At 40.4% G+C, this 12879-nt stretch overlaps 1 protein-coding gene across 2 annotated transcripts in view; it reads left to right on the plus strand.

Annotated features, from left to right (window-relative positions):
• The first annotated feature begins 3990 nt into the window (after positions 1-3990).
• si:dkey-117m1.4 (serine/arginine repetitive matrix protein 1) overlaps positions 3991-12879 on the plus strand; it is a 39826-nt gene continuing 30937 nt past the window's right edge. For both annotated transcript variants that reach the window (XM_041785862.1, XM_041785863.1), the window contains exon 1: positions 3991-4124. In XM_041785862.1, the coding sequence (XP_041641796.1) occupies positions 4030-4124 (95 nt within the window). In that variant the 5' untranslated portion in view covers positions 3991-4029. The remainder of the gene's footprint in view (positions 4125-12879) is intronic.

Raw genomic sequence — 12879 nt, forward strand, 5'->3', positions numbered from 1 at the left:
TATTTTTTGTCTCCTCAGTATGATCCAAAAAGAATATTTTCAGTCAATAAAACAATTTGCCCCTCCACATACACCCTTTTTATGACAGTGCTTTCTTGCTGTACCTATATCTTTATTTGATCATAATTATTTACCAGGCTGCTTATTTTAGTATCTAATTTAAATTCTATCAATATGAAGCCGTCACAGAGCTGTAAATTTTGTGTTAACACCTATCTCTCCATTTTCTCCTCTGTTTGAGGAACACCTAGGCATCTCAAAAGTCCACCTCACGGCTCCAAGCGTTTTTTCACCAAAGGAGCTCTCTTAGGGGCTAAGAAGTGAATATTTTTTATCTTAACTTTAAGGGGAAATTCTAAGAAAAACTCATGATTCTTAGATTTTTCTTCACCCAGAGCAACTCTTTGGACTTAGGAAGCTTTGTGAATACGGTCCCTGGACAGAACATTACAACTCAGGATTAAATCTCTGGCATTGTTTGGATCATTTCAAGCCTGAATAACCACAAACCAAAATAAACTTCTTACAAGTTAAATAAAAACAAAGCCACAATTCCCTCACTTTAAAGTTTCATCACACTAAAAATAAAATAATTCCAAATGAATTAATTTTGTTTGTAATCTGATATCAGAAAAAAATGTTAAACTATACAAATTCAGTGAGACTAAACCAAACACAATTTACATGATTGATCTCAGTAAGTTACATTTGCTGTCTCCCTCCATTTCTCTATCGTTTACTACTTTTTACATTATTCATGGCCCCTTCAGAGCATTGAAGTCTGATGCTCTTACCAACAGCCACAGTGTAGTGTATGAATGTATGTGGTAGGTTCATTTAATGGTATTAAAGATTTCCATTTCAGGACATATTGTTAGTTAATAATCACTGAAAAATGTACTTCTGCTGTCTTCAAACAAAGCTTTCAGTGGAGTACTGTATTGTTTGAGCAGACGTTTTAACTGTGTGGCACTTTATACAAGACACTAATAACACAGCAGCTATAATTACTGCTCAAAGCCATATGAAAAGCTTGGTAATTGGGATAAACAACACCCTAAAGGCTCTGAGACAAATAATTTGACAGGATATCAAAGCACAGTGTTGCAGAGCTGGTAACAAGTGCTATTAGCTATTTAAACTATGGCTCATAGTCTTACCAAATGTAATGGTTCAGGGAAGTTTATCTTATTCTTGAGGTAGATTTTAAATAAAACTGTAGATTTCAATCAACATTTAGCACACATCAAGATATTTTTCAGCTCCTCATGTCTGATTCTCTTGTGTAATATTTGTTTTATTGGTCACACTTCTGTTTTTGTGTGTCATGTTTCTTAACTTGTTTAATCTGGGTTTAATAAAAAATGTATGTAACCGGCAGTTTAAGATAGCAAGAGAACAAATATATTTTGTTTCAACATTTTGACTTGTCATTTTCTATTATCTTTATTTGAGTTATAGCTGTAGTCAGTCCATAAAATGTGTGTAAATTCCATCTCCTGTAAGCATAGATTCCATGTTGATCTGTTATTTTAGGAGTTGAGGATATCTCATATGACAATAAAATAAAGATAAACACAAAGTATAATCCATATCTTTAAAATAATATAATTCTGACACATTTTAGACTATTAAGAAGTTAAATCTCTGCTTCCTGCTGCACAGTGATGCAGTGGTTAGTGCTGTCACCTCACAGCAAGAAGGTTCTTGGTTTGAATTCCATTGGGACAGGGTGTTTCTGCTTGGATTTTGCATGTTCTCCCATGCATGCACAGATTTCCTCCAGGTGTTTTGGCTTCTTTCCGCTGTCCAAATCATGCTCTTGAGTGAACTGGTGAGTCTAAATTGCCCATAGCTGTGAATGTGAGCTGCTTGTTTATCTCTGTATTTCAGACCTGTGATTGACTGTCTCTCGCTCAGTGAAAGCAGATCACCTCCAGCCCCCATGTGACAGTGAAGAAGACAAATGGCATAGATGGATAACTTGCTAATTTCAATAATGAGCAACACTGAGCATTTTTCATTGGGAAAATTGGGTAGTAGGTTTTACTCTTTGGGCTTACGAGTCCCTGTGATTGACTGGCGGCCAGTCCAGGGTGTACCCTCCCTCTCGCCAAATGACGGCTGGGATAGGCTTCAGCTCCCTGCAACTCTGAATGGGATAAGAAGTAAGAAATGGATAAATATGTTTGGGTTTTGCACCTGTATTTGTTTTTAAAGTTGTCATATATTATAAAGAAACACATTTAGAGGCCTACAACAAACATCTGGTCAGAAATTATATTCTAATATTAAGAATGCACATTAAAGTTGATACCAGTTAAAATTACTTTACTCATCTGTTTGCATGTAATTCGAACTCTTCAGGACCAAATGGTGATATACAACTCTAATTCTATTTGTTTAATTTTTAAAAGATCCTGCCATTTAAGTTAAATGAATCAGAATATTACACATTGATGAAATACAATTAAAACTCAAACAAACTGATAACTGTGCCCATACCCTTGCAAAAGAGTCCACTCCTACAATTTATATTGTTTTTTTTTTTAACAAAGAATAAATGCAAGCAAAATCCTGCACACTGTCTCACTCATTTTCACTCATGATCAGCTAATGATCTGCTGCCATACTGTCATTAAATCAACCAAAAATAGAAAATCAAACATTTTAACAACCCTACTTGCAATGATAACACTTATTCATTCTGTTTATTTTGGCAATAAAATACATTTCCTCAATTACAGAGAGCAGATTTGAGTTTCCTTTAGATTTCCATCCTTACAGAGTGCTCCTAAAAACATGTTAATCTAAATTTTCTGTGAATAGAAAGCATAGGAAGAAGCTCGTCAGTGTAGTTTGTAAGTCCCTTTTCCTTGATGATCAGCAAATTATTAGAAACTTGACTCCAGACACAAACAATGCATGCCAAGAGTGTTTTGTGAGCACATATTGTCTCTCTTTTTATATGCAATTTATGGTTGAAATTAATGAGGCATTATTTTTTTAATCAACACAAGGTTTTGAGACTATGTTCTTAAAAAATCACAGCCACATTATGCCAAAAGCTTGGCTGAGTTTTCAGTACAATTTGGCCAATTGCATACCATAGCATGTACTAAATCTGCAAACAGTATGTTCCCCACAGGATGAATAACAAATCATTTTTCATTCACAATCAGTATCCACAGAAAAGTCCTTATGTTTCAGTAAGGTGTCGATAGGTCAGATTATATTGATAACTTATTAATAAATTCCACCAGAAAACATAATTTAAATGCATCCTGGTGTTAAGCAAGGTCTTTTCAGATATTTTCTTCTCTATTTGCTATGCAGGTTTGATAACTGGTTCATATATCTTTCACTTTAACAAATTGCCTCAGTCAATCAGGACCTTAATTAAGAGCATGAACGAAATTACAGAGGACAAAGTGTAGGCTACAGAGAAATGACAGTGATTTATGTGAAATGCAGCAAATTATGGGCAGAAGGTTGAATTAACCTGTTGATATAATCAGAATTCGAGCACATTTGGTGTTTGAAGGTGACAGAAAATTTTTCCCAGAATACCTGTAGATTATCCAATGTGAATGACAAACTTGGCGTAATATTCTCCCCTCGCTATTTCTTATTGTCATAATTTCTTTCCACAGGTAGCGAGCTAATCACTCCTCTTTGAGACGGTCTACTTTCTTCATCTGCTTCATGAGCGCGTCCACTTCTTTACGGGGGTCTACAACACCGATTTAAATACAAAAAGTGCCTGATATCTTCATGTTATCTCCATAGTGCTGCTTTGAAAACACGACGTTTAAAATCCCTCGTGGTGTGGCTGCAAACGACTGAAGAGACACGTTAGCTTACTTTTGAAGGTAGTGTTGTGTACTGCCGCGCGCGGCGCACCCCTCCGGTCCTCCGCGGTGGTAGCGGCTGGAATAACCTTGGTGTGAGCCAGTTGAGCGGCTGGAAAGAAGAGCGATAGAGGCTGAACGGTGCGGCGGCGGAAGATCAGCGAACGCTGGTGTGAACATGGCGGAGACCGTACGCTCGCTCTTCGACTACCGGGAGGCTCACAGTCTGGACAGCGATGGAGAAGGCATGAAACCGGCACCGCCACTGCGGGGGTGAGGAAGTCAATGAAACGTGACACGTTTTTTTGTTAAAAACTGTTTCATGCTTGTGTTTTCCTCCCCAATGACAGCGAGACTCGAGTGGGTGTGTACGCGCATGTATTTGTTGGTGTGTTTTTGATGAACTAAAGTTGTAAACACATGTCATTTTTAAAGTTTGTTAAAGCGCACAAGTCAAATGAGTGAGAAGCTCTCCCGTTTGTCTCTTGCTAGCTTGTTATTTTGAGCGTTAAATCCACCTTACAAAGCAGCTCCAAAGAGGTGTGCAGCGCGTGCGCAAGTTTGTGTATTATGTGCGCAGGCACATGTGTGACACTGAAATCACCAATTGAACGTGTGTTTTTGAGTGACAAGGTGAAGCACACATGACAGATACAAACATTAAGATATAAACCTTAGAATATGTTTTATATTTGTTACTTTTTCTCAGGTGAAAACGAAGAGCTGAAGTTTAATAAAAACGTGCTTTTTTCCACTGTAAATAACAAAAGTTTGACCCAGAATGCAACGGTTCAGTTTCATAAAGTTATCACAAATGTTGGATTAATATGCTGTTGGATCTTCCATGTGAGGGTGTGTGTCTCTCTGTGTATGCTCGCGCTCATGTTCAGTGCGCGCGCAAGTGTGTGTGGTAGTGTGAGAGAAAGGCACATACACACGGGGGGGGGGGAGAGAGCGTGAGAGAGAAAGGAGCAGCTCTATGTGTGTTTGTTAGAGAGGGAGGGAGGGGGAGTGGTGAGTGTATGTGTCAGTGTGTGTTTGTGCATATGTGTGAGTGTGTGTTAGAGCAGAGGCAGGAGGAGGGAGAGTGTGTGTGAGAGAGTGTGTGAGGGATGGGAGGGGGAGAGTGTGTGCGTGACAGAGACAGACACTGTGAGTGTGTGTGAGTGAGAGAGAGATGAGGAAGGGAGGGGGAGAGCTGTGTGTAAGGAGTGTGTGACAAAGAGAGCAGGAGTGTGTGTAGTTTGGTGTGTGTTTGAAAATGTGTGTGTGATTGCATGCTTGCCTGTTGTGTTTGCATGCGTGTGTGTCAGAGAAACTAATAGTGTGTATGTGTGGGAGTGAAGGTGTGTTTACTGTGAGAGAGAAAGGATTGTGAAGGACATGTGTGTGTGCGTGAGAAGGAGCATATAAAAAGTGTGTGTGTCAGAGAGAGAGAGAGAGAGGGGAAGTGTGTTAGAGGCACAGGCAAAGGGGAGGGGAGAGTGTGTTTGTGCATGTGTGTGTGTTAGGAGAGTGGGGGAGGGATTGTGTTTGTTTGCGTGTGTGTTTGTGTGTGAGAGAGAGAGAGAGGGATGGGAGGTGTGTGTCAGTGTGAGTGCATGAAGGAAACTTATGTGTTACCAAGTGATGTGTACGTGTGTGCGTGGAGGTTTCAGTGTGTTAAAAAAGAATGAAATCAAATAAATGATTGGTGAAGATAATGAGAGAATGTGTGTTGGAAAGCATGCTGTAGTCTGAAAAGTGAAGAATTCATTTTGGGGGTGTGTTATGGATGTTGCTGTAAAAATGCAAATTAAAGAGTAACTAAACCTCCAGACCACTTTTTGTCTGCTGAAAACTCTAAATGTGTGGGTATAAAGTGGTGCTGTGGATTTAATGGGCCCAAATCTCAACATTTGGACAGGGATGAGTATCGAAATCCAGTACCAATGTTGTACCGGCACCAATACATCTAAAACAGACTGGACTGAATTACAACACAGATATCGATACTTCATTTTGGTACCCCACCACCCCAGTTGAAAAGCAAGAAAATTGATAGGGAATTTGTGTGCTTTTCTCATCCCATACTCGACTGGCATCTTATAAAGATGTTTCTGTGACTCATTTATGATACCCAGACAGCTTTTAGTCTCCTGCTGACTTTCAGCACACTTTTTCCCTCTCAGAAATATCGATTCAGGCACTGTTTAGGCAACAACACCATATAAAAAGTATTGATTTTAGCACCAGTATCAGAAGAACCCCAATCAATACCTATCCCTACATTTACAAACCAAGTTCTCCATGTTGTGCTAGTGAGGCTGCAGAGTGGTGGATACTGTCACCTCTGGATACTGTTAGCACTGTCACATCAAAACAAGAAAGCTCTTGGTTCAAATCCCAATTGGACAGGCCCTTTCTGCATAGAAACATTCAAAATTCACATCATGAGGGAAAACGTGAGCATAGCTCAATCTGAGCCTGCTGAACAAATGTTGATTCCCTGTGAGATAGCGAGTTGAAAAGCAGTGTTTTAACGAAGCAGATTCACTCGGGGCTTTTCCACTATGACTTTTGGCCGTGCAGATCCAAACCAGGCTGTGCTGATATCCTTTTCCATTACCATTTTAGCATCGCCAGCTGCGCCGAGCCACACCCTCTACAGGTTGAAACCCAGGCACTGGGTTGAATTTTTCTCTTGAATGATCTAGAGGCAGGTGTCGCTTGTGGTGACAACTGTCATCAACCAACCCTAAACTGACTCATCCTCAGCTTCACCCGTCTCAACACTCGCTGCCTGTATCATCAGTTCAAACTAGTGCTGGGCGGTTCATTTAATCTCAGTTGCGATTTTAGCCTCTCATGATCAATATTAAAAGAATACTTGTGCCACATGCTCTGATGTGCCCAGAATGGTCCTGCTCTGGTCTGGAGTAAGCACGTCCACCCCACCTCCAGTTTTGCCACAGTGGTTTGCCATCATTCTGGGATGCTTCACAGACGTGTTCAAGTAGCAGCCTCTGCACCAAACTTTGAAATACCTGCCACATTACCAAAAGACAAAGAAGAACACTGTGAAGTAGAAACAGTGGACACTTCTTCTGGCAGAACAAAATAATGCATACTGAGTTCAGTTATTTACCATCATTGACTCGCAGCGCCTCATCTTCAGCTGGAGATGCGCCCTCAAACAGGTAGCTTGGTTGTGGGGTTAAAGCAAATCCCCTGGCCCGCTGGGCTGCCGTGTCAAGTCAAACCAATAAGAGTTTGACTTGACATCTGTCTGAATCCTGCTGATCAACACATCCCTGGTAAGAATGTCAGGCACAGTGCCCCTCCGAAATATATTTCAGAGTAAAGATCAGTTTTTTTTCGATGATAAAATGGCTGCCGTTTTAAAAAAATGCTTTTACGTGCCTTCTGTCTGGAATGCGCATGTGATATTAGTAATCTAAAGAAAAAATAAAGGTTTTCCATTATGTGTGCAAAGCTTGACCAAGTTTTATTATTGTGTGGAAAACAGTGTTTACATGACTTTGAATACATTTTATTTCCAATTTAAAAGCATTTATTCCCTTTTATCCTCAATTTTGGGTGTTTCATATGTTTTTTTAAAATAAGATTTAAAAGAGCTGCATGTGGTTGATGAATATCACTGCTCAAAAGTGTCCATAGCTGTGAGTGTGACCGGTTGTTTGTCAGCATGGGCCTTTCTGAAACTGCTCCCTCCATCCTCCCCTTACATACTTCCACTCCATTCGGGTGCTCTTGTGGAAGGTCTGCCACGCTGAGTGCTGTCCAAAACCTCAGAGTGCAGAGAGCAATCAGAGATTGTCCATGATGCTGACTTACTGCACAGGTGTAACACCTATCATGGTTCATCAAGGAGATGCTCTGTAGGTTAATTTGCCACACAACCTCTTTAATACATAAAAATCAGTTAAAATAGCAGTATCATACAGATGTGAAATCCTGAAACAAGCAATGTTACTATCAAAATCTGTCAAATCTTGAAAACTGTTCATGTGCTTATTAATGTGAAGTGTTCAGGTTGAAATTAAGCGGTATAGATAGTGGATGGATGTTGCGGAAATATGCATAAGTGCCCTTCACTGGTTAAAACTGAGCCATTTAGTTGAATTATTCTCTTTTCTGATCTGGAGGCAGGTGATGCATGTGGTGACACCTGTCATCATCCAACCCTATAAAATTACACCTGACTCTCCCTCAGCATCACCCTTCTCAGCACCCACTGAGTTTAAACTAGTGCTGGGTGATTGATTGAGTTTCTCATGATCATAAAACCAAAATAGTCTTGTGCCACTTGTAATGATTCTCTAATTTTGTCAAGTGGTAAACAAAGCGCATCCCCCCTCAACATTACAGCGAGTGCTTGCAGTGTTGTGTCTGGACCTGCAAAGCACTAATTTCTTTAGTAAACAATGACTTATACAATTTTATTCATGCATCATGATTGACAAAGTGTTTTAAATCCTGAAGCCACTGAACAAGCGTTCATGCTGCGTGAGGTTCAGAGAGTTGAAAAGCACTGTGTGCTGAAGCAGCTTCATTGTATGCATCCTGATGGTCAATATGTTAATGGCCAGAATGCTAGCCACAGTAAAACTTCTTAAAGCATTTCAAAGTAAAAGCCTGCCCTTTTTTCCAATGATAAGACTAACTGCAATTTCACACAATGCTTTCATTCTGAATTTGTTTCTGGGGCAGCTGTTCAATTATTGAAGTTACTTGCTCTTACATCGTTTCCCTGCTTAACTATATCTGCAAAAAAAAACAAAACAAAACAAAACAAAACTCTAAACGCAGTAATTTATTGCATAACTGTTTGTGCATGCTATTTTAAGGACTTAAAACATCTACTTATGGGTAATATTTATTCATTTGAGATCTTTCTGAGACTCTTCTAAAAGCATTTCTCCTCACCTGTATGTTTGTAAGCACATATAACTTATACCACCTCTGTTCAGGTATGACAGACAGTAAATGGGGACTGATCACTTATGTCCGTTTATTGGCATGCACCAATTATAATTAGAGTACACATCTCTTTGACTATTCCTGTGTAGAATCAGTTCTAATGAAATTTATAAAACCAAGAGATTTTGTTGTGGATAAAACCTTTCAGTGAATGACACAAGAAATGACTTTTTCTGATGAAGAAAAGCCACCTCTCAAGATAATATGATTTTTAATGATTAATTTTGGGCTTTTTACTTTGATTCTGATAGGATATTTGAAGAGAAACAGGGAAATGGGGGGATAAAGCAGGGGAAGGACTTACACCAAACAGCACCAGGACTGGAAATTGATCCAGTGACTAATGTATCAGGGATGTAGCCACTGTACATTGGCATCTGCTCTGCCAGATGGACCAAACCTCAATATTTTTCTTAAATGTTTAAAATTCATGCATGCATTAAATTGGTTTGTAGTAGAGTCTAATAATCATGATTGCATTATCAGTCAAGATAATCAAGATAATGATTTTTGCTGAAATTTATTAGTGCTAGCTCAAACTGATACAGCTCTGGAACACCGTGGATGAAAGTGTAATTGCTGCCTCATTAGTTTTGCTCGGGACAAGATAACCTAGCAAGATAACTTTCCAATGATTTTATTTAGTGATGAACCAGTTGTAAAAATTTAGGGCCAGTGCCGATCCAGATGATTAAAATAACAATTTACCTGGTGGCAGATGTTTTTCCATTGCCTCCTTTAAAGTAAGACTCCTACAATGCCAACATTTTCCAGAACAGTCTTGCAGGCTGCAGACTGTTTATCTGGCCACTCTCACAGGTTGCTCATCTGAGCATTTTACACTGTTTGTGTAGCTAATTCTGAAACGGGTCTCTGCATAATTTAATCCCAGATTAGACTTCTGATCTTCATAATGCACATACTCAGCCAGTTTGCAGGATGGCTCCTTGAGATACTCCTGACAAAGTTCTTTAAATAACAAAAACAACAACAAAAAGACAGATTCTTAAATGCAAAAAAATCTAGCTATAGTTCGGATCTTAAATATGATTTTAAATTTTTGAGACTCCAGATGAACAACAGAAATAAAACTTCAACTGAAGTAGTTCACCTGATTCTGCTTTAAACAGCACAAACTAACTAAACAACCAAGTTTAATTGGCATTTCACTGTAAACAGCTCTGTAACAACCCAGTGACACCCACATCTCCAATACTGGAGACAGTACACCTTCGTGCACCTTCGAGTGTGCACGGGAGACTTGGCACAAAGAAATCCATCATTGGTTTTGCCATGTTTTGTGCACTGTCATGTAGCTCCACATGCATGTTCTTTTTCTATATTTTCCATATCTGAAACATGTTGTCAAAAGCGACTGCTATTGTGGCTGCTGTGTGAGCGCTCCTGTTAGTTCAGGACAGGCTTTTTAAGAGAGAAATCCTCATATCCACTGAGGCAGTGAGGCTCAACATGCTAACAGGACGGACAGTTGATGTCCATATGTCCGTGGTGAAGTTAATATATTTACCTTTAACTAGGAGCTTCTTTATGTGACTGAAAACGAAGTTTTGCTGTTCAGGTGAGGCTATAAGCGCCAGCTAGGTACAACGTAGCGGGGCTTTAAATGTATCATTATCCCATGGGAGCCTGTTTATTCTAACATGCTATAAGTCTGGTTATCAAGAACTATAAATTAACTTATTTTCCTGTTCAGCTCCTTACCTTTGGATGGTCGCTGCTGTATTTTTTAGCTTTGTCGAATCGCTTAAGTAGAGGCTGCTGACGAGTTTTCCCTGGCATGAAGTTTTGTCATTCTTTATCTTAAGAAAGTCCTTGTAGTCATCAGGGTGATGGTTTTTAAGATGCAAAATTAAACTGCTGGTGTTAAAGGCGTGTTGAGCTCCGAGCTCCTCCATGCATCTCATGAACTTTATAAGCGTTGCAAACAGCTACTTTGCTTCCCACACCTCAGAATTCTTCCACACAGCCGACATGTTGAGTTTGTTGTTGCTGGCACACGGCCGGTGTCATCATGTGCGCTTAATTATGACGTCACATTATCGGCCGTACAGATTGGCGTAAATTTTATTATCGGCTGATACCAATACACTGCCGACAATAACGTGCGTCCCTAGTAATTTGGGATGGTAGGCAGGGTCTGACGTTAAGGTTTTTGCCTACTTGCACTTCAGGGCAAGTGCTTCCCAAATCTCCTTACCCCCTCTAAATTCCTACTTGCCCTGTTTACCTGTCTGAGATATACTGTGTCTCACATGTACAATCTGTGAGAGTGGCCGTCAAGAGATGTATGGTTTTCAGCCATTTTTTCTCATGATCAACCATTAAAACTCAGTCTCACAGGTCACGTCTTCTTTCTAGTAATGAATCTCCACTCTAAATCAGTCATTCAGATCAGCATTATATTTATAAGACAAACAGTTAAACATCTGCTGCTAATATCGGTTCATGCCCATGTTATTTTTCAATGGCCGATGTTTATCAAAAGCTGATACTGATGTTGAACCGATGCATATGTGCGTCCCTAACTTTATTTGTGTCATTATGAGTGTGTGTTGAATTGGGTGCACTCACACTAGCACCTGTTGCTCCATACTATGCTGAAACACAATATTTCCTTCCCCCCAGTCCCCTGCTGGCCTACGCTGGCATTGCTTGGTTACTAATTCTACATACGCTGTATTGCAAAAGTATTCACTCACCCATCCAAATAATTGAAATCAGGTGTTCCAATCACTTCCATGGCCACAGGTGTATAAAATAAAGCACCTAGGCATTCAGACTGTTTCTACAAACATTTGTGATAGAATGGGTCGCTCTCAGGTGCTCGGTGAATTCCAGCGTGGTACTGTGATAGGATGCCACCTGTGCAACAAGTCCAGTCATGAAATTTCCTCGCTCCTAAATATTCCACAGTCAACTTTCAGGAAACGACAGCAACTCAGCCACCAAGTGGTAGGCCACGTAAAACGACGGAGTGAGGTCAGCGGATGCTGAGGTGCATATTGTGCAGAGGTCGCCAACTTTCTGTAGAATCAATCACTACGGACCTCCAAACTTCATGTGGCCTTCAGATTAGCTCAAGAGCAGTGTGTAGAGAGCTTCATGGAATGGGTTTCCATGGCCGAGCAGCTGCATCCAAACCATACATCACCAAGTGCAACGCAAAGTGTCGGATGCAGTGGTGTAAAGCACGCTGCCACTGGACTCTAGAGCAGACGAGACGCCTTCTCTGGAGTGACGAATTGGACTCCATCTGGCACTCTGATGGACGAGTCTGGGTTCGGCGGTTGCCAGGAGAAAAGTACTTGTCTGAGTGCATTGTGCCAAGTGTAAAGTTTGGTGGAGGGGGGATTATGGTGTGGGGTGGTTTTTCAGGAGCTTGGCTTGGCCCCTTAGTTCCAGTGAAAGGAACTCTGAATGCTTCAGCATACCAAGAGATTTTGGACAGCTCCATGCTCCCAACTTTGTGGGAACAGTTTGGAGATGGCCCCTTCCTGTTCCAACATGACTGTGCACCAGTGGACAAAGCAAGGTCCATAAAGACATGGATGAGAGAGTTTGGTGAGGATGAACTTGACTAGCACAGAGTCCTGACCTTAACCTGATAGAACACCTTTGGGATGAATTAGAGCGGAAACTGAGAGCCAGGCCTTCTCGTCCAACATCAGTGTGTGACCTCACAAATAAGCTTCTGGAAGAATGGTCAAAAATTCCCATAAACACACTCCTAAACCTGTGGAAAGCCTTCCCAGAAGAGTTGAAGCTGTTGTAGCTGCAAAGGGTGGACCGATGTCATATTAAACCATATGGATTAATAATGGGATGTCACTTAAGTTCATGTGCGAGTCAAGGCAGATGAGCGAATACTTTTGGCAATATAGTGTATGTCTTCATATAATACAGCTTCATGCATTGCTTTGTTTTCATGAACTGGGTCAGAATCATTGCAAAACAATATGAAGAGAATGACTTATTTTTGTCTGTTTGGTCAGATTTGGCCCTGTGGCACCTCTGGATTTTGAAT

This window comes from Cheilinus undulatus, linkage group 4 (assembly GCF_018320785.1).
Source record: "Cheilinus undulatus linkage group 4, ASM1832078v1, whole genome shotgun sequence".
Classification (NCBI taxonomy): Eukaryota; Metazoa; Chordata; class Actinopteri; order Labriformes; family Labridae; genus Cheilinus; species Cheilinus undulatus.